A 22,407-nucleotide genomic window follows, 5' to 3' on the forward strand; every position below is an offset into this window, starting at 1 on the left:
TTGTTTAGATTTATTATTGCATATCAACAACTTAGCATTTTGAATATATCTTAATTTTGAACCAGGAACTTTCCTGCATAGGCCACCATTTAAATAATAATAAAAGCACACACCAAGTTAAGCTGTACAGTTATCTTGTAAAAATTTAATTGAGAGAAAATTCAACTTGATTTGTATATGAAGCTAGACATTTTTACAGAACAAAAGGAATATTATAACATCTAATTCCCTTGAGTTCTTTCCCTGTGATAAGCATTAACTAGCATCACTCCATAATCTGGGGCTGCACTTCTTCCCGAGGTTCTAATCCATTTGCCTCTTAGTTTCAGCTGGTGATGAATTGGAAATGAAAAACAAGGGAGACCACAAAGAATTCCACACAGTGGAGCAGCCATATCAGGATTCAGACTGTGGAGAGAGCTTTAGTCAGAGCTCCCATTCCTCTTCCCATCAAAGAAATCCCCTTGAGAAGAAGCGCTATCAGTGCTTGGAATGTGAAAAGAGCTTCAGTCACAGGGCCCATCTCACTTCCCATCAAAAAATTCATACAGGGGAGAAACCATATAAGTGTGTGGAATGTGGAAAGAGCTTCAGTCGAATGGAGAGTTTCACTTCCCATCAAAGAATTCATACAGGGGAAAAACCCTATCAGTGCTTTGAATGTGGAAAGAGCTTCAGACACAGCAGCCATCTCACTTCCCATCAAAGAATTCATACAGGGGAGAAACCCTATCAGTGCTTGGAGTGCAGAATGAGCTTCACCTGGAAAGAAAGTCTCACTGCCCATCAAAGAATTCATACAGGGAAGAAACCCTATCAGTGCTTGGAATGTGGAAAGAGCTTCACCTGGAAAAAAAGTTTTACATTCCATCAAAGAATTCATACAGGGGGGAAACCGTATCAATGCCAAGAGTGTGGAAACAGCTTTAGTCACAGCAACCATCTCTCTTCCCATCAAAGAATTCATACAGGGGAGAAACCCTATCAGTGCTTGCAGTGTGGAAAGACCTTCACCTGGAAAGAAAGTCTCACTGCCCATCAAAGAATTCATACAGGGGAGAAACCCTATCAGTGCTTGCAGTGTGGAAAGAGCTTCGGTCACAGGGCCTATCTCAATTCCCATCACAAAATTCATATGAGGGAAAAACAATATAAGTGTGTGGAATGTGGAAAGTGCTTCAGTCGAAAAGAGAGTTTCACTTCCCATCAAAGAATTCATACAGGGGAGAAACCGTATCAGTGCTTTGAATGTGGAAAGAGCTTCAGTAACAGCAACCATCTCACTTCCCATCAAAGAATTCATACAGGGGAGAAACCATATTGTTGTTTGGAATGTGGAATGAGCTTCACCTGGAAAGAAAGTCTCACTGCCCATCAAACACTTCATACAGGGGAGAAACCCTATAAATGCTTGGAATGTGGAAAGAGCTTCACCTGGAAAAAAAGTTTCACTTTCCATCAAAGAATTCATATGAGGGGAATAAGAGAGTCTGTGTACTGGTCCAGTAAGCGCTTCCGCTGCGCCACCAGCAACAGCTTTCTTTGCAGAGTATTAATTAAGTCCAGTGCAGAGATTCTTGTTGCAGTACAAGCTCCAAAGTCTCAGCAGCAAAAAACGACACAGGGAAGCCTGTCTTTCCAAAGACAGGTTTATTGCAGAAAGATAACAGAAACACCTCCGGAGCTTTCACACATTTTGCTTCACGTCCAGCACGCCCCCAACAGGCAGAGAAAACAAACACTCTTTATATACTGAGCAACTTAACAACTTAACGAGCTTGACTACTTAAAGTCACATGACATTGCTAATTTGCCAGCGTCTTAGGTTTCACACCCTAACACCCCCTCTCGCTGGCAATACAAAACCAAAAAATTACTTCAGACCCATTTCTTCACAAAAGTTTTCATGCCGCTGAAACCCAAGCGGTTTTGTAAAACCATCAGCTTGATTTTCATGACTGGGACAGTAATTTAATTTAACAATTCCTGCTTTTACCGTTTGACAAACATTTTGAAAGCGGATATCCAAATGTTTTGTACGTCCTTTAAACTGCCCATTTTGTGCTAACTTAAGACACGGTTGATTATCACCCCATACAGTGATTGGAGTGATGGCCTTTTCATACATCTCTTGTGCCAAGCATTTGTAAAATTCTAGATCTCTACATAACTCAGATAAGGCACAGAACTCAGCTTCTGTTGACGACAAAGCAATCAGGTTCTGTTTCTTGGATCTCCACCCAATCAGAGAGTTACCAAATTTTATTACACAGCCAGACACTGATTTTCTATCTTTTAAATTTCCCCAATCACTATCTGCCCAACAAGTAATCTGTGCTTGTCCTTCCGAAGATAATGCAAGGCAAAAATCTTTGGTGTATTGTAAATATCTTAACACTCTTTGAATTCCTTTCCATGCATTTACACTAGGTTTTGAAGCTTCTCTGCTGAGTAAGTTAACAGCGTAAGCAATATCTGGTCTACTCCATTGCGAAAGATGAAGTAAGCTTCCCAGTGCTGACTGAAAGATTTCAGCACGCTTAAATTCAGCACTATCCTTGAACTCATTGTCTTTTACAAAACCCATTTCCATTGGTGTTCTAACACCTGCACAATCCGTCATGCCAAACTTTTTCAACATTTGCAGTATCTTGCCTTTTTGATTCAGTAGAAAACTGCCATTTTTGGTCCTATCTATCTGAACACCAAGATAGACCTTCACATCACCAAGATTCTTAACTTTGAAGTGTTTATTTAACTCTTTGGCTAGTTTTTTTACTTGTTCTTGTGTCTTTGAAGTATAAATCAGGTCATCTACATAAACAAGCAAAGATTCTTGAGCATCTCCTGAACCTCTGAAATATAAGCAATTGTCAGCCTTGCTCCTGCTAAAACCAATGCCTACTAAAACGTCATTCAAACACTCATTCCAATTATGAGCAGATTGCTTGAGTCCATAAATAGATTTATGTAGTTTCCATACCTGATTTGATTTACCAACTTTCAACCCTGGCGGTAGCTCCATATAGAGCTCTTCAGCCAAGTCTGAATGAAGATAAGCTGTAGAGACATCAAACTGATTCACTTTAAACCCTTTCTGAGCAGCAACTGCTAATAGTGCCCGTAGAGTTTCACTCCTCGAAGTGGGTGCATAGACTTCGGAATAATGTAACCCCTTTCTTTGTGTAAAACCTCGAGCTACAAGTCTTGCTTTGTACTCTGGTTTCCCCATCGCTGTTGTCTTTAACCTGTACACCCACCTACAACTTACTGCCTTGGTACCTTCTGGCAGTTTGGTGATGGAAAACACACCCAGTTCTTTCATAGAATTCAACTCCTTTTGCATGGCCTCACGCCACCTACTGGCCTCCTCCTGGGGTAATTGCTCAACCTCCTCAAAACTTTCAGGTTCGCAATTTGCCAAACCAGCCCAAACACTAATAGCTTGGTACCTTTCAGGAGGTTTACCTTTGTTGGCACGCTTGGAACGCCTTGGCAGTTCCTGCGATGTTCCTTCAGTTTCCCCCTCTAACTCAGAATCACTAGTCGTCACCTGTTTGTCACTAGTAGTTGAAGAACTTTCTGATTCTGACTTTACACGTCTCTCTTGCTGTACAGGTGAACTTTTAGAGCTAGAAGATTCTGACTTTACAGACTTGGGTGAACTAGGCGATTTCTCACCCTCGTCCTCAGACTCAAATTCCTCAGCCTGTTCTGGAACTAATACCTGCTCTGGGGCCTGAGTTTCATTGTTACTGTTCACCACATCAAATAGTATGTCAGGATTTCCATGAATTTTATTCCAACCATCCTGTTCACAAAATTCCGCACTTCTGCTGATTGTGATTTTTGTTTGATTGCCTTCTACATTCACAAATCTCCAGCCTTTTGTGTTTGCTTGATAACCACAGAAAAACATTTCTTTAGACCTAGGATCGCCTTTCCTACGTTGTGCCCTAGGTACCAGCACATAAGCACGACATCCAAAAACTCTTAGATGATCAATTTTTGGTTTTTTCCCAAATAGCATGAAGTAAGGAGTGTTGCCTACTGTACTATTGTACACTCTGTTAAAAGTATAATTCGCATACAGTGCAGCCTCAGCCCAAAACCGCTGTGGAAGTCCAGAATCAAACAGCAAAGCAGCAATGGCTTCCTGTAATGTTCGAAATTTTCTTTCGGCAACTGCATTCTCCTGTGGTGAATAGGGATTGGTAAGTCTATGAACTATACCTTTCCTTTTTAACCACGTCTCCAGCGTGTGGTTCACATATTCCCCACCACGATCTGATTGTATTTTACGTACCCTGGTGTCAAATTTACATTCGACTTCTTCAATCCAATCCACCAGGATGGAAGCTGCTTGTGATTTTTCTTTCAGAAAGAAAACCCAACTAGCTCTTGAAAAATCATCCACCAAAATTTGCATAAATCTCGCACCTCCAAGCGATTTGACTGGCATAGGGCCACACACGTCTGTGTGCACAAGTTCAAAGGGTTTCTTGCTTACTCTATCAGATCTAGGATAGTTACATGTCTTAACCTTAGCATGTTTACAAGCACAACAATCCAGAAAATTTGGACAGGGTTTAATGTTACACTCCTCAGCTAAATCTGGCATCTTGCTTACATACTTAAAGCATATATGAGCTAACCTTCTGTGTAGTAGATGTACACAACCTGTATGAGGAGCCTTATTTACACACTTAGCTTGCGCTTCACCTGTTGAACATCTACCTGCTGCTAACTGCTCTTCATCCAAAACAAAAAGCCCATCCTCACAGGGAATTTTAACTAGCTCCTTCCCCTGTTTCGAAATGGTGCACACATCATTTTCAAACTCAACCTTAAAACCACTTTTTACCAGGCATGACACACTCAAAAGTCCATTCTTCATTCCTGGAAGAACAAAAACAGGAAGGTTAGTTTGCAAACAGTTAACATAAATTGTGCCTTTAAGGTTCATTTCTCGTTTACTATTGTCTGCTATAGTCACGGTTTTTGCAACTGGCAATGTCTTGCAGTTCATCAAGCTGCCACTAGATGTCGCTGGAACTAAACTGTGACTTGCTCCACTGTCAATTATCCACTTCAAGGTTTGTTGGCTCCTTTTAGGACTCTGTTGTGCTGCCATTGCAGATAGTCCCTTATCAGCACCTGCTCCCCCTTTGGATTGTTGATTCTTGTAGTTATCACGTCGTCTTCCCCTGTAGCTCTGGAAACTGGCCTTGGACTGTTGAAATTCCTGTTGCTTTTCTGGACACTTTGCTATCAAATGAAACCTGCTGCCACATCGAAAACATGACTTGCTGGCCATAGCAGACACTTGTGAGGCTTCCTTACAGCTCTGCCTGCTAGTTCCATCACACTGGGTATTATCTGAACATCCAACCCTTGGGGTATTTGAATTATCAATACGTTTTCGATGATGTTGATATTCTTGCTCACACAATCTACCAGTCACATAATTCATATTCAGCTGGTCCTCTGGCAAAACTTGTAAAGTTAGTACTAAGTTTTCAAACCCTGCATGCAGGCTGCTAAGCAGAGTATAAACTTTAATATTTTCAGGAAAATTCACACCTAGAGATGACAGTTGGTTGAAATACTCAGTCATCTGTGACGTGTGTTCAACCACACTATCCCCTGGCTTCAGTTTCAACTCATACAAAGCACGTATAATGTTCACCTTCTCTCCGGGCGTGGCTCTATGGTGAATTCGCCTAAGAGCTTCCCAAATTTCAAATGCAGACCTTAAATTTTCCACATGAGGTAATTGGGAATCGTCTATCGATACCATCAACATGCATCTAGCTTTAGTGTCCATTTTATCATGTTCCCTGTTCTGAGCATGTGCAGCAGCCTGTTGCTCTGCTGTGGCATCTGCTGCAACAGCCACAAATGGCTTTCGCCTCTGGACATAGTCAGCCCACACTTCTTTGGCTTCCAACCAGACTTGAGCCCTCTTAGACCACTGCACGTAATTAGCAGAGTTCAACTTTGTAAAGGGAACCTGGAAATTTTCCACTGCCATTCTTGGGGTCTGCTGCTACTCCCTCTGTGTGCCCTTGCTTCTCTTTCCCCTTGGGATTTGTTTTACTCACTTTTCAGACGCCTCCAGCCTCTCAGTTCCTTTAAGAGCTGGATTTACGACCAAGCCGGTCTTCTCTCATCCGAAAGCTGCTTTCACTTTCTCTGCACACAATACAGCTGTAGAAACGTGGATGGAGCCATAACCTAAGAGAGTCTGTGTACTGGTCCAGTAAGCGCTTCCGCTGCGCCACCAGCAACAGCTTTCTTTGCAGAGTATTAATTAAGTCCAGTGCAGAGATTCTTGTTGCAGTACAAGCTCCAAAGTCTCAGCAGCAAAAAACGACACAGGGAAGCCTGTCTTTCCAAAGACAGGTTTATTGCAGAAAGATAACAGAAACACCTCCGGAGCTTTCACACATTTTGCTTCACGTCCAGCACGCCCCCAACAGGCAGAGAAAACAAACACTCTTTATATACTGAGCAACTTAACAACTTAACGAGCTTGACTACTTAAAGTCACATGACATTGCTAATTTGCCAGCGTCTTAGGTTTCACACCCTAACAGGGAAAGCCCTATCAGTGCTTGGAATGTGGAAAGAGCTTCAGTCACAGCACCAGTCTCACTTCCCATCAAAGAATTCATACAGGGGAAAAACCCTATCAGTGTCTGGAATGTGGAAAGAGCTTCAGTCACAGCATCAGTCTCACTTCCCATCAAAGAATTCATACAGGGGAAAAACCCTATCAGTGTCTGGAATGTGGAAAGCTCTTCAGTCAGAGAGCTAATCTCACTTCGCATCAAAGAATTCATACAGGAGAAAAACCATATCAGTGCTTGGAATGTGGAAAGAGCTTCACTTGGAAAATAAGTTTCACTTCCCATCAAACTATTCATACCAGGGGAAAACCATATCAGTGCTTAGAATGTGGAAAAAATTTCAGTCACAGCCGCTATCTCACTTCCCATAAAAGAATTCATTCAGGGGGAAAACCTTATAAGTGCTTGGAATGTGGAAAGGGCTTCAATAAAAGTGACCACCTCACTTCTCATACAAAAATTCATACAGGGGAGAAACCTCATCTGTGCTCAGAATGTGGAAAGAGTTTTAGTAGGAGGGGCAGTCTCATGGTCCATCAAAAACTTCATACAAGGGAGAAACCTTATCATTGCTTGGAGTGTGGAAAGAGCTTCAGTCAGAACTTCAATCTCACAGTCCATCAAAGAATTCATACAGGGGAGAAACCCTATCAGTGTTTGGAATGTGGAAAGAGCTTCAGTCAAAGCAGATGTCTCACCATCCATCAAAGAATTCATAGTGGAGAGAAACCATTTCAGTGCCAAGAGTGCGGAAAGAGCTTCCGTGAGAGGGCCAACCTCACAACCCACCAAAGAATTCACAGTGGGGAGAAACCGTTTCAGTGCCAAGAGTGTGGAAAGAGCTTCAGTCAGAGGGCCAGCCTTACTTACCATCAAAGAACTCACAGTGGAGGAAAAGTATAAGAAGTGTTTGTGTAGGCTTGTCTGGTAGGAAGCTGTAGCTTCTGATTACTTGGCATTCTTGGAGGGAGCTTGTGAGGAAACTATGGTGCCTGTGGCCTCCCAGCAAAAAGGCGCAAAAACTCCAAACAGCTTAGACAGTTAAAAATACTCAGATGAGTTTATTCATACATAAGAAGGGCTTTCTGGAACAGACTGGGCAGCTGCTTTGCATCCACTTGAAAGCAAGAGTGAGATGTTATCTAATCAAATAGTTAATGTAATGGAAACAGCAAACACACTTAACAGCACCTTAAGCATCGAAACAACTGCAAGCATCTTAAAATTGCAAATGAAAGTTTTGATTTAAAATTTGCAGCTCAACTGGATAAAAATAAAAGGTGAAAAAATAAACTATCTGGGATTCTGGAGAAAGAGGGGGGGGAGATATTATTGCATTTATTTTAAGTTGGTTTGACAGTTTGAAGATAGAACCCACCCCCATCACTCTCCATGACATTGAAAGGGCACACAGAGTGGGTGTGCTTTGAGCTAAAAACACACACGTCCCAAGAAATGTCGTTTGCTTTGAAGGCTACCAAACTAAAACTTTGATTTAGTGCCCTATGCAACTATTGAGAAATGATTCAGATGTTATACCACTGTGCTGAAGGCTGCAGGGACTTCCTCCCAATGGGGGTTCCCATTTAAGTTGTTGGTACAAATCAATGGCAAATACATTACTGCCTCCCAATATTTTCCACAGCAGGAGGAAAATGTTCTCCATGTACTTAAAATTGCAATCCCCAAACTGGCTGCAAGGGGTAGAACTTAGGCCTCCTCCTCCTCATGGTCCACCCAAAGAAAAAGAAAAGGCAGACTTCTGCAGCAGCCTCTCCACATTACAACCATGGCTTTTAGGCATCCAGATATAATTTTGATACAAATGACACACCGTGAGAAAAAAGCCAAAACATTATGCCCTGGGATCTTCCACAGCAAGGGGCATGGCTATACTCATTACAAAAAAAATACCCATTCACTATTCAGGACTCCATAGAGGGCCCAAAAGGCAGATACCGCATATTAAAACATAATTATATGCTGCTTTTATGCTCCCTTTATGGGCCGTTTCAGTTTCTTTGACAGTTTTCTTTCTACTTTATGAGGATTTAAAGAAGGTCAAACCATCATAGGAGGAAAGCTGAATGAATATTTAAATCCTGTTCTTGATAGTAAAGGCTCCTCTTCCAGATTCCTGAAGCCTTCATTAAACTTTTGCGTGTTTATTTATGCGACCCGTGGTGGCTTTGCCACCCCACTGACAGAATTTACATTTTACTTCTATAGGTATGGATCTATGCCCCATATGGACTATATCTTCATATCCAGAGATCTCTGGTGTAAAGTGACAAAAACAAATATAGGAATCATCTCAGTCTTGGACTATGCCCCAATTTCAACCTCTGTAGCAATGGACTCTCAAAGCCAAATTTCATTTTTCTGGGCTTGTGATTCTTTCTTACTAACAGACAAATTGGGTCAAGAAGTATTTAAAAAATGGCTATTTTGGCCATCTCATCCCTTACGTTTTCCTGTAAGACCAATTGCAGTCATTAACAGTGGTCAACAGGTTTACCACACCTATCAGCCAATCACCCATTCCCACCACCCTTCTGAGTAATACCCCTCCCCACCCTCTCACTATAAAGGTCTGGTGACTTGTGTTTCAGTGTATCTGAAGAAGCGTGCATGCACACGAAAGCTCATACAAAGAACAAACTTAAAGGTAAAGGGACCCCTGACCATTAGGTCCAGTCGTGACCGACTCTGGGGTTGCGGCGCTCATCTCGCTTTATTGGCCAAGGGAGCCAGCATACAGCTTCCAGGTCATGTGGCCAGCATGACTAAGCTGCTTCTGGCGAACCAGAGCAGCGCACGGAAACGCCGTTTACCTTCCCGCCGGAGCGGTACCTATTATTATGTATTTCTACTGTGTCTACTGATCACCTCATCTGTCTCCTGAGAAATCTCTATGTGGGACAATAAGCTACAGTTAGAACTGGATATGGAACAACTGATTGGTTCAAAATTGGGAAAGGAGTATTGCAAGGCTGTATATTGTCTCCCTGCTATTTAACTTATATGCAGAATTCATCATGCGAAAGGCTGGGCTGGATGAATCCCAGGCCAGAATTAAGATCGCCGGAAGAAATATCAACAACCTCAGATATGCAGATGCCACAACATTGATGGCAGAAAGTGAGGAGGAATTAAACAACCTTTTAATGAGGGTGAAAGAGGAGAGAGCAAAATATGGTCTGAAGCTCAACACCAAAAAAACCAAGATCATGGCCACTGGTCCCATCACCTCCTGGCAAATAGAAGGGGAGGAAATGGAGGCAGTGAGAGATATTACTTTCTTGGGCTCCATGATCACTGCAGATGGTGACAGCAGCCACGAAATTAAGAGATGCCTGCTTCTTGGGAGGAAAGCAATGACAAACCTAGACAGCATTTTAAAAAGTAGAGACATCACCTTGCCAACAAAGGTCCGTATAGTAAAAGCTATGGTTTTCCCAGTAGTGATGTATGGAAGTGAGAGCTGGATCATAAAGAAGGCTGATCGCCGAAGAATTGACGCTTTTGAATTATGGTGCTGGAGGAGACTCTTGAGAGTCCCATGGACTGCCAGAAGATCAAACCTCTCCATTCTTAAGGAAATCAGCCCTGAGTGCTCACTGGAAGGACAGATCCTGAAGCTGAGGCTCCAAGACTTTGGCCACCTCATGAGAAGAGAAGACTCCCTGGAAAAGACCCTGATGCTGGGAAAGATGGAGGGCACAAGGAGAAGGGGACGACAGAGGACAAGATGGTTAGACAGTGTTCTTGAAGCTACAAACATGAGTCTGACCAAACTGCGGGAGGCAGTGGAAGACAGGAGTGCGTGGCGTGCTCTGGTCCAGGGGGCGGACACGACTGAACGACTAAAGAACAACAACAACAACAAGGAAAATAAACAGTGCCCTCGTGTGGCCAATACTGGAATAGACCTCAATAGGAAAATAAACAGTGACCCTGTGTGGTCATTACTACTGCCAGAGGAAGTGGGACTTACAGGAGATCTCTCCAGGCTGTTTCAAGGATGAGCCGGAGAAATGGCCAGAGCAACTGCAATACTCCAGGACCAGCCAAGCCTAAAAACGCATCAGGCCGAGAGAACCAAGCGAGGCAGGACAAACGCCCATCAGACGCATTCTAGAGAAAGAGACAGGCTTCAGGGTTAACCACAAAGTTCATTTGTTTGGCATCCACATTTGATTGAGTATGCGGCTGAGCAGTGTCAGAAACTCAAGATCTGTAAGCCCATTTTCATAGTTTTAGATGCCCGAAACTGATATTGTGTGCCCTGGCTCCGACTGACGTTGGAGCAGAGGCAGATGGGACTACAATCTTAGTTTGTTTTTAAAGGGAATATCTGTAACCTCAGTGGCTTTGCCTGCAGAACACCACACGCTCAATCCCCGGCTTCTCCAGGCCTGAAACTCTGGCAAACTGCTGCCAGTCAGTGTTGACATTACTGAGCTAGATGGAGTAGTGGGTCCGACTCCTTATAAGGCAGCTTCCTAGGTTCCCATTTATGCTTCAGATCTGTGTGAGGCTTGCTGTCCTGTTTAGCGTGGCGAGGGTGGTTCTTTGCACATCTGGAAGACGACTGTGTTGCCTCCCATCACCCTCTTGAAGGTGCTTTTTCAGCTCAGGGAAAAGGGCAGGCAGACACAGCATCTGTAGACTGAAGCATCCTGAATTAAGGGAGGGGGAATTCCCCTTGCAGCCAAAGGGTTGTTTGAGGCCACCACGAAAGAGCTGATCTTCAGCTTGAAACCAGGACTTGCTCTTTCACCATGCTGCTCCTCCAGCTGCCAATGCCACCCATGTGTGAATATCAGGCGTGGGTTGTGTCCAGGAACCTGGGAGGATTTATTTCACGTGTGCGCATGTTTTTGTCTTTAAATAAACAGCCCATGCAAGTTTCCAGCACTTATGGCCATCAAGATTAGCCTGGCCGTCTCAGAGGAAATCTTGGGAGGCTGAGGTGGACTTTCCAGTGGTCAAAGTGTGGTTGTGTCTTCCTGCCCGGCATCTATTTCCTGCCCTCTTTCCCCCCTGCACCCTGTTTCAAAGCAACCACAGAGGAGGGAAGGAAGCGGAGCCATGGATCCTCCGCTCGCAACTGTAGCAGAATTGAAGCAGGAAAGTGGGAGAGGATCTGCCTACACGAGTGTAAGGGGCTCCCCTCCCGGTTTGCTGCTTCAAAGGGAACCTGGTAGGAGGGAATCCACTGCATGGATCCCCTTCCCTCCCTCCTCCCGGCTCAGCTCAGCAGCAGCGGCTCTTGCTGGCTTCGCTCCATAAGATGCACAGATATTTCCCCTTCCTTTTTAGGGGAGGAAAAGTGCGTCCTATGGAGCGAAAAATATGGTACCTGGTTAAAGCAATGGTTCATCTGAAGAAATTAAGTTTTCAACACAAATCTCACCAACGTGTGGGAAGCCCGGAGGTGCTGCCCTACCCCAATCAAATAAATAAAAACACTTTACTGTCTTTTTACTGTACTGTACTGTGGTTAGGGGGGTTGGTGTGATATATCAGGATTGGGGTGGTTTAAAAATGTTCTTAAGTGTTATATGTATATTTCTACCCCCCCCCCCTTTACCTTCCTGCCTGCAGCTGACTTTTCCTGCACCTCTTCTTCTCCCCTCGTCAGGCAAAACTTCCTTCTCCTCCATTTCAGAGCAGGAATTCAGCAGAGCAGACCTAAGAAATATCAATAATGTCAATTATTTTCACAAGAAGGGAAAGGGGGGTCCACGTCAAAGCAAACATATAATATATCCAGCACAGATTGCAGTGGAAGAAAAAATCAAGCGCAAATGGAGCCAGCATACGACTAAGTGGAAGAAATGTGCTTTCCCCCGTTTCTTCTTTCTGAAGCCCTTCCCCCAGAATCATATAATTTATTATTATTATTAATAATAATAATATGGTGCATTTAGCTGGAAGGGACCCCAAGGGTCATCCAGTCCAACCGGCTGGAAGGCAGGAATCTGCAAAGGAACCACAAGGGTTCATTTCATAATAATAATAATAATAATAATAATAATAATAATAATAATAATGTGGAGGAATTGGGATCTTGAGGAATTAGCTGGTTACAAAACCAAGCAGTGCTTCATCTGAATAATACACTGTTCAGGTACAGTTTCCAAGACACTAAAGGTGGCCTGATGGGGAAAGCAAGGGAGATCTGCATTTTATTTTCTATAAAGAATAAATGATGATGATTATTATTATCATAGCCAGTTCCTCTGGAGTTGCTTCTCCCCCGAATTCAAATAATTAAAAATACTATACTGTTAAGGCTCAGGGGGGAAGAGGCCGTGTCCCACTTGGGTGGGTGTGAATAATAATAATAATAATAATAAAAAAAAAAAAACATTTAATGATAATTATAATTTATTACTCTTTCCCAGCCACCAACAGAATATTTTTAAAAAACGAGAAAACATCATATACTACAAACTTCCCTCACCCTTTTAGCAGAATTACCATTATAATTATAATGATAAGAATTTAAAAATGAAGGATAATCCTAATTTATTCCCCTTCCCCAGCCACTGTCGGCTGCTCCCAACAGAATATTAAAAACGTGAAAAAACATACTGTATTGCAAACTTCCCTAAGCCTTTTCTAATAATAAAAATAATAAGGATTTAAAAAGTACTTCGAATAATCCTTTATTGTATTAAAAACGCGCCAAAACTTCCTTCGCGCCCCGGGCGTGGGAAACAGCTGAGGAGAAGAAGCTGAGAAACAGCTGGGAGGAGAAAAAGCGGGAAACTGCTGGCCCCGCCCACAGCCCGGCCTGGGATTGGCCCAAAGGCCGACCTATCGCGGCCGACGGCCCTCAACCAACATGGCGGCGGTGGCGCGTCTTCTGCCCTTTCTTCCCCCCATCTTTCCAGCCCTCGTCCAAAATGGCCGCCCTAGGAATCCCCTCGCTCGACGCACGCGCTCACAGCCGCAGCAGCAGTAAACTGGGCGGCGATAGGTCGGCCTTTGGGCCAATCCCAGGTTGGGTTGTGGGTGGGGCCAGGCCTCGGGCGCGTGTTCTCCTCAGCGTTTCTCTTGTCATTTTCGCGAAGGAAGCGCGTGAGTTTGGTCGTGCTTTTAATACTGTGTTGGGAGTGGGCGGGAAATAATAATAAAGGATTATCATCATTGGTTTTAAAATTATTATTATTATTAGAAAAGGCTTAGGGAAGTTTGTAATATATTACGTTCTGTCGAATTTTTTAATATTCTGTTGGGGAAGGGGAAGAAATGAGGATTATCTTTCATTTTTAAATTGTTAGCATTATTATAATGGTTCTTATTATAAAAGGGTTAGCGAGATTTGTAGTATATTATGTTTTATCGCTTTTTAAATTTTCTGTGGATGGTTGGGAAATAGTAATACGTACATTATTATTAATTTTTAAATTAATTGTTATTATAAAAAGGTGAGGGAAGTTTGAACTGTTGCAGGAAAAATCCGAGGGCTCCCTTGGACAAAAAGTAAAGACACCAACCAGAGTAAATTGGAGCAAATCAGCAGCCTGTAGGCTTGGCCTTTATTGTACTGTTGCAGCAGGGTGTTCCCCTCACTCGCAGGAGAGAGGAAAGACCCAGAACAATGGTGTGCAAGACCTTATAAAAACTTTTGAAATTCCCCTCCTCTAGGTCAAGCCCACCCCCAGAAACATCATGCATACATTACAGAAAGGAGGGGTTGAGGGAAGAGTTGTGGTAGTAACCTGAGTGTCCTGTCACCTGGCTGGTTCCTCCTTTCTCCCCCTCCCATGAACCAGTTGTGAATAACAAAGAAAAGGTGCAGTTTCCTTCCCCCTGAGGGGAATCCGGCCATGGTCCTTTTGTTGCTGTCTGCCCTGAATATACAACCGTATGCAGTCCATTGTGTCCATGATGAGATGAGCCTGAGCCCATCAGGATGCTTATCTCGCTTATCATGCCCCACCAGGTGCAGTAGCCAGGTATGTGACTGCTCGCTTAGGGGATTATGGCTGACCGTCACCAGGGCACCCCCCTTAGCTAGTCCTTGAAATATGGAGTAGAATAAAAGTGGAACAGTGCAAATCTGATGTATGGTTGATTTTCTATGAATTTATAACAGAAGTGTAGCGTATGTAGTGTGTGAGTGTGAGTGTGTGTGAAGTCTGTACAAACTGAATGATGGGGGGTGGGTTTCCTGCTACAGTTCTTTTTCGTTTTTTCGTTTTTTTAAATACTCTGTTGGTGGCTGGGAAAGAGTAATATATTATTATAATCATTAATTTTATTATTATTGTTATTATAAAAGGGTGAGGGAAGTTTGTAGTGTATGATGTTTTTTCATTTAAAAAAAAATATTCTGTTGGTGGCTGGGAAAGAGTAATACATTATTATTAGCATTAAATGTTAAATTATTATTATAAATTACACCCACCCAAGTGGGACATGGCCTCTTCCCCCCTAAGCCTTAACAGTATAGTACAGTGGTGCCTCGCAAGACGAAAAGAATCCGTTCTGTGAGTCTCTTCGTCTAGCGGTTTTTTCGTCTTGTGAAGCAACCCCATTAGCAGATTAGCGCTATTAGCGGTTTACCGGCTATTAGCGGCTATTAAAGGTTTAAGGGATTAGCGGATTAGCTGCTAAAAGGCTATTAGCAGCTTAGTGCCTTAGAAAAAGGGGGTGGGGAGCAAAAAAAAATCGCAGCAACTCGCAATACATTTTCGTCTTGCGAAGCAAGCCCATAGGAAATTCAATTTGCGAAGCACCTCCAAAACGGAAAACCCTTTCGTCTAGCGGGTTTTCCGTCTTGCGAGGCATTCGTCTTGCGGGGCACCACTGTATTTTTATTTATTCGAATTGGGGCGGGGAAGCTCCTCTTGGCTACAGCAACAACAGAGGAACTGGCTGTGAGTTCAGATCTCCATTGCTTTCCCTCTCAGGCCGCCTTTAATGTATTGAAAACTGTACCTGAACAGTGTATTGTTCAGATGAAGCACTGCTTGAAGTGGTGGTTTTGTAACCAGCTAATTCCTCAAGATCCCAATTCCTCCACTTATTATTATTAAATGAACCCCTGTGGTTCCTAACCCAGATTCCTGCCTTGCAGCGGGTTGGACTGGATGGCCCTTGGGGTCCCTTCCATCTAGATGCACCATTATATGATTCTTGGGGAAGTGCTTCAGAAAGAAGAAACAAGAACAAATAAGAAAAAATAAAGAAGAAAAACACATTTCTTCCACTTAGTCGGATGCTGGCTCCTTTCCCACTTGATTCTTTCTTCCACTGCAATCTGGGCTGGATATATTATATGTTTGCTTTGACATGGATCCCTCTTTCCCTTCTTGTGAAAATAATTGACATTATTGATATTTCTTAGGTCTGAATTCCTGCTCTGAAAAGGAGGAGGAGGAGAAAATGTTGTGTGATGAAGGGAGAAGAGGAGGAAAAGTCATGAAGGTAAAAGGGAAAAAATAGAAAGACATATTAACATATAACATATAAGAACATTTTAAAACAAGCCCACTCATGATATATTACACCCACCCAAGTCTGGCTTGGCCTCATCCCCCCCTAACCACCACAGTACAGTACAGCAAAAATACAGTAAAATAATTTTATTTACTTGATTGGGGTAGGCTAGCACCTCCCGCCTTCCTGTCTCCTTTTTCCTGTTCTTGTTAGGCTATCGAAAGGTGACAAAGCAATGTGTTGGAAACTTAATTTCTTCAGATGAACCATTGCTTTAACCAAGTAATTACTCAAGGCACCGATTCTTTCACCTATCGATTTATCCACATAATCCAACCGGAGATAAATTAGCATCCCAAAGTGGTACACTTGCACGTTAAATCTTAAGATAAGTTTTGGAAGAGGCATAAATTAAAAATATATAATTAATTTGCAAGCAAGCCAAGTAAATTAGAGAGGCAGTGAATGGCTGATTTGTCTAATGGAGCATCCAAAACCCAGTTTGGGTCTAGAAGACCCCAGCCTTAATGGCAACCCCCCATTGCTTTCTGTTTGGTTTTTTGAGCAGATACTCTAAACTGAACACCACAAGAAGAAATGGGGACCCAGCCCCTGCTGTAGTGGCCAGCACTAGAAGCCATTTGAGTAATTCAGATCAATAAAGTAGGAATATTTAATATTTACAAACCAGCAACTTCACACCAGTATTGGACACTTGCAGCAGCTTGCAATGTTAAGAGAGGTGCTCTAAAGAAAAGCACTTTCTACATTTATGAGTCTTCAGAGTAGGCTCATGGTTTTTCCTTTGCCTGTAGGTTAGCATATCTGCAATCAGCCCGAGAACTTCAGGGAGGACAAAAGGGGATGGCAAGGGGGGCTTCCTGGCGGAAGTGAACTTGCAGTATTCCTGCCTGGTAGCAGGTTGGACTGGATGGCCCTTGGGGTCCTTTCCCGATATATACTCACCCACCATCATATGATTCTTTGGAAAGTGCGTCAGAATACAGTTTTGGGGTGTGTGTGTGTCAGCCCTTAAAAATCAACTGTGCAAAGATTTAAGCCTGTCACCCGCTATGCACCTAGGCTGGGAGCCCCAATGGCACAAGACTAAGTGGGCTGAGCTCCTGCAGCAGGGGCCAAAACCAAAAGCCAATTGAATCATTTACATTGACAAATACTGGCACGGATGTATGTGTTTTGGAAATTTGCAGCAGTTTGTAATGTTAAGAGAGGTGTTTTAAAGAAAAACACTTTATACACTCATGAGCGTTCCCTTAGAGCAGGCTCATGGTTGTTTCCTTTTTCTGGAGGTATAAATGTTCTTAGCAGATGTACAATCACCCCGTAGGCTTCATGCCTCCTGACTGTTGAAATGCTCCTGGGGAGACTGTAAGCAGTAAACTCCTCCACTCCCAGTCAGGAAAAGGGGGTGGCAAGGTGTGCTTCATGGCGCAACTTGCAGGTGCAGTTTAAAGTGCCTTAAAAGTGCCATTTCATAGGGCAACAGTGACAGCACAACCAAGGTTGATGGTTGTTTTCCTGCATATTCCTGCCTTGCAGTGGGTTGGTGTGGAAGACCCTTGGGGTCCCTTCCAGATATAGATATAGATAGATATATATATATATATGCAGCATCATGTGATTCTTGGGAATGTGCTTCAGAAAGAATAAACAAAAATAGCATTCCTTTAAGTTAGTTGTATGAAGGCAAAGTTGCTTCACTTTAGGCTGTGACTCCTAACAGCTAAATGGTACCAAGGTTGCAGGGAGATCTCCATAAAGGACGCCTGCATATTCCTAAGAGCTGCAAAGTGCCACACAAAGAAGAAACAGGAAAACATACCTCCAGGTTAGTTGTATGATGGCCAACCACTTCCCCTTCCCAGCCTGCTACTTTATTCTGTCTTGCATAGCATTACAAGCAATGGGTGCCTGTTTTATACTCCTACTCTTTCAGATCACCTGAAAGAAATCAGGCCCACAGGTTTGCTGTGTTCCTTAATGTCAGATTTTGTGGATTTATTTTCACCCATATGTTTCGGTGCATAAGCCTACTTAGGCATGGAAAAGGAAAGGGAGGGGGAAAACGAGGATTCCTGAAATGAGTGGGCTTCCTTGCATACACTTCAGGGCAGAAGGGGGAGATAGAGGGAACGCTCTACCTTCTCCCCCCTAATCTGTCTTCCCTACTTAATCATGGCGGACAAGGTCCCACCTTCAGCGCCTGCCTGGAAGAGGAGCAGCACCCATACAGAGAATGGTAGGAGCCGAATTGTCCAGGGATCTTCTGGGTATGAAGGGGTGAGGGTTTTCTTCACCAACACCAGTGTGCAGCTGCACACACAACTGTAGAAACGAGTCAGAATAAACAGGCTTCCCAAAAAGTATAGTCTTTATACCCTAAATTCCCTAATTCCCCTAACCCCAGGGTCAGGAAGACAGTTTTGTTTTTGGACTGCCCTGCAATGCACACCTGAGGCCGCAGATGTAGAAAAATCTCTTTATGAGATGTTTGGTACCTCTAGACAGGTGCACAACAACCTGAACAATTTGGGGTTGGAGTAAAGAAGGCCACGGAAAGTCTAGTTTTTAACTAGGGGTCAAAGGTCAGAAAGAAGGGACACAGGTGGCGCTGTGGGTTAAACCACAGAGCCTAGGACTTGCCGATCAGAAGGTTGGCGGTTCGAATCTGCGCGACGGGGTGAGCTCCCTTTGCAGGGTCCCTGCTCCTGCCAACCTAGCAACTTGAAAGCACGTCAAAGTGCAAGTAGATAAATAGGTACCGCTCTGGCAGGAAGGTAAACAGCGTTTCCGTGCGCTGCTCTGGTTCGCCAGAAGCGGCTTAGTTATGTTGGCCACATGACCCGGAAGTTGTGCCAATTGAGATGCGCACCGCAACCCCAGAGTCGGCCACGACTGGACCTAATGGTCACCTTTACCTTTACCTTTGACAAAGGTCAGAAGTTGTAAGTCTGCAGTTGTAAGTCTAGGGTCATTGTTAGGGTCGGGGTTAGGGAGAGGCTTGGGGTTAGGCTTAGGGGTCAGGGTCAGGACCTCCCCCTGACTGCTGAAATGCTCCCAGGGAGGATGTAAGCAGCACTTCCTCTGTTTCCAGTCAAGAATAGTGGATGGCCATGTTGGCTTCATGGCTGAACATGCAGTTGTAGGAGAGCTGTGGATCCCTGAACTATATCTAAGTAGCCTTTAAAGTGTCATTTAAGAGGGCAACATTTGCTGCACAACCAAGGTTGCAGGTGTTCCCCATAAGGGACTCCTGCATGTTCCTGCGATGCAGCTGGTTGGACTGGATGTCCCTTGGGGTCCCTTCCAGAGGTTTACATACCATAATTATTCTTTGGAAAGGGCTTCAGAAAGAGGAAAGAGAAATAGCATTCCTTTAAGTTATAGGACGCAGGTGGCACTGTGGGTTAAACCATAGAGCCAAGGACTTGCCGAACAGAAGGTCAGCTTTTCGAATCCCCGCCATGGGGTGAGCTCCCGTTGCTGGCTCCCTGCTCCTGCTAACCTAGCAGTTTGATAGCATGTCAGAGTGCAAGTAGATAAATGCTCTGGCAGGAAGGTTAATGGCGGTTCTCAAGGCCAGTAAAGCGAGATGAGCGCCGCAACCCCAGAGTCGGTCACGACTGGACCTAATGGTCAGGGGTCCTTTTACCTTTACGATGGCAAAGTTGCCTCACTTTAGGCTGTGACACCTAACAGTTAAATGCTACCACCTTTTGGTACTGTGAACACCAAGGTTGCAGGGGGATCTCCATAAGGGACGCCTGCATCTTCCTAAGAGCTGGAAAGTGCTACACAAAGAATAAGTGGTAAAACATACCTCCAGATTAGTTGTATGATGGCCAACCACTTCCCAACAGGCTTCCCAAAAAGTATAGTCTTTATACCCTAAATGCCCTAATTCCCCTAACCCCAGGGTCAGGAAGACAGTTTTGTTTTTGGACTGCCCTGCAGTGCACACCTGAGGCCGCAGGTGCAGAAAAATCTCTTTATGAGATGTTTGGTACTTCTAGACAGGTGCACAACATCCTGGATAATTTGGGGTTGGAGTAAAGAAGGCCACGGAAAGTCTAGTTTTTAACTAGGGGTCAAAGGTCGGAAAGAAGGGACACAGGTGGCGCTGTGGGTTAAACCACAGAGCCTAGGACTTGCGGATCAGAAGGTCAGCGGTTTGAATCCCCGCAATGGGGTGAGCTAGCAGTTCGAAAGCACGTTAAAGTGCAAGAAGAAAAACAGGTACCGCTCCGGTGGGAAGGTAAACGGCGTTTCCGTGCTCTGCTCTTGTTCGCCAGAAGCGGCTTAGTCATGCTGGCCACATGACCCGCAAGCTGTACACAAGCTCCCTCGGCCAGTAAAGCAAGATGAGCGCCGCAACCCCAGAGTTGTCTGTGACTGGACCTAACGGTCAAGGGTCCCTTTACCTTTGACAATGGTCATAAGTTGTAAGTCTGCTGTTGTAAGTCTAGGGGTTGGGGTTTGGGTCATTGTTAGGGTCGGGGTTAGGGAGAGGCTTGGGGTTAGGCGTCAGGGTCTCCCCCTGACTGTTGAAATGCTCCCAGGGAGGATGTAAGCAGCACTTCCTCTGTTTGTAGTCAAAAATAGTGGATGGCCATGTTTGCTTCATGGCTGAACTTGCAGCTGCAGGAGAGGTGTCCCATTTAAGAGAGCAACGTTTGCTGCACAACCAAGGTTACGGGATTGTTCCCCATAAGGGACTCCTGCGATGTCGCGGGTTGGACTGGATGACCCTTGGGGTCCCTTCCAGAGGTTTATATACCATCATTATTCTTTGGAAAGGGCTTCAGAAAGAGAAATAGCATTCCTTAAAGTTAGTTGCAGCCTAACACAGGAAAGTCGCCTCGCTTCCTGTGAGCTCCCTTATTCTTCCTTGCACATTAATTTGAGCTTGGGCGATCCTGTGCCTGTTTTTACACGGATCCCTCTATCAGTTCTTCTGGAATAATTCCCCCCCCCCCCCCATTTCTCAGTCTGTATGGGGCGTGCGGAATTCCTGCCCCCAAAAAGGGGAAGGAGAAGGGGAAGCTTCGCCTGACGGAGGAAGGGAGAAGAGGGAATCTTTTGAGACAATATGCCAGTGCCAGGGCTCTCCTGCTGCTGCTTTGTGAAGCGAGAGGGGGAAAGGGGATCTTTGGGCACAAGATCCAAACAGCTCCTTTAACCAAACACCTGATTCGCCCAGCAGCGTGGCAGCCAAAGGAAAGAGAAGAAAAAGAGGCAAGGCAGCTCCCAGATATCTCCATGCAGTTGCAAAAGGCAGGTACATCTGCCTAAGTGCACTTCCATCCACTGGAAAAGCTTCTTAGCAGCAAGGAGCAAAGTGAACGGTGGGCAATACCTATCTATAAATCGGTAAGACCGCACAATCGCTACACCTCCACAAGGCCCGGTCCTTTCCACAGGTGCAGCCTGCCTTCTCCAAAGGTGGATTTCAGCTCAAACAGCTGGTTGAAGTGTCTCTTTTCTTATCCTCACACCTATAACCCTGGCAACCTCCCAGAGAACAGTCTCTATTCCTCGATGGACAGGGAGATTGTATTTTCTCACGGTTGCTCAAAAAATTGAAACCCTAGCATTTAGTAATCTCTTAATATAGTTTTGGGGTGTGTTTGTGTGTGTCAGCCCTTAAAAATCAATGGTGCAAAGATTTAAGCCTGTCCCCCGCTATGCACCTAGGCTGGGAGCCCCAATGGCAGGAGACTAAGTGGGCTGAGCCCCTGCAGCAGGGGCCAAAACCAAAAGCCAATTGAATCATTTACATTGACAAATACTGACACGGATGTATGCGTTTTGGAAATTTGCAGCAGTTTGTAATGCTAAGAGAGGTGTTTTAAAGAAAAACACTTTATACACTCATGAGCGTTCCCTTAGAGCAGGCTCATGGCTGTTTCCTTTTCTGGAGGTATAAATGTTCTCAGCAGATGTGCAATCACCCTGAAGGCTTCAGGCCTCCTCCTGACTGTTGAAATGCTCCTGGGGAGACTGTAAGCAGCACCTCCTCTGCTCCCAGTCAGCAAAAGGGGATGGCAAGGTGTGCTTCATGGCGCAACTTGCAGCTGCAGTTTAAAGTGCCTTAAAAGTGCCATTTCATAGGGCAACTCACAGCACAACCAAGGTTCTCCTGCATATTCCTGCCTTGCCGTGGGTTGGCCTGGATGACCTTTGGGGTCCCTTCCAGATATAGATATAAATGCAGCATCATAGGATTCTTTGGAATGTGCTTCAGAACGAAGAAACACTCCTTTAAGTTACGGGATTTAGGTGGCACTGTTGGTTA

The 22,407-nt window shown here is 44.3% G+C and overlaps 1 protein-coding gene and 1 long non-coding RNA gene across 2 annotated transcripts in view; both read left to right on the forward strand.

The window, feature by feature from the left end:
* LOC310683567 (uncharacterized protein) overlaps positions 1-12,333 on the forward strand; it is a gene marked incomplete at its 3' end in the record, with an annotated part of 28,770 nt that extends 16,437 nt beyond the window's left edge. Inside the window, exons 6-8 of the mRNA XM_083453500.1 lie at positions 324-1,494; positions 6,935-7,247; positions 12,280-12,333. Of these exons, the coding sequence (XP_083309626.1) occupies positions 324-1,494; positions 6,935-7,247; positions 12,280-12,333 (1,538 nt within the window). The remainder of the gene's footprint in view (positions 1-323; positions 1,495-6,934; positions 7,248-12,279) is intronic.
* A 6,646-nt stretch (positions 12,334-18,979) lies between these two features.
* LOC310684139 lies at positions 18,980-21,065 on the forward strand. Its single transcript, XR_014514705.1, has 2 exons — positions 18,980-19,338; positions 20,802-21,065. It is a non-coding gene; the product is annotated as an uncharacterized lncRNA (long non-coding RNA).
* The last annotated feature ends 1,342 nt before the right edge of the window (positions 21,066-22,407 follow it).

This window comes from Podarcis tiliguerta (genome assembly GCF_965153285.1).
Source record: "Podarcis tiliguerta genome assembly, chromosome: 8".
Lineage (NCBI taxonomy): Eukaryota > Metazoa > Chordata > Lepidosauria > Squamata > Lacertidae > Podarcis > Podarcis tiliguerta.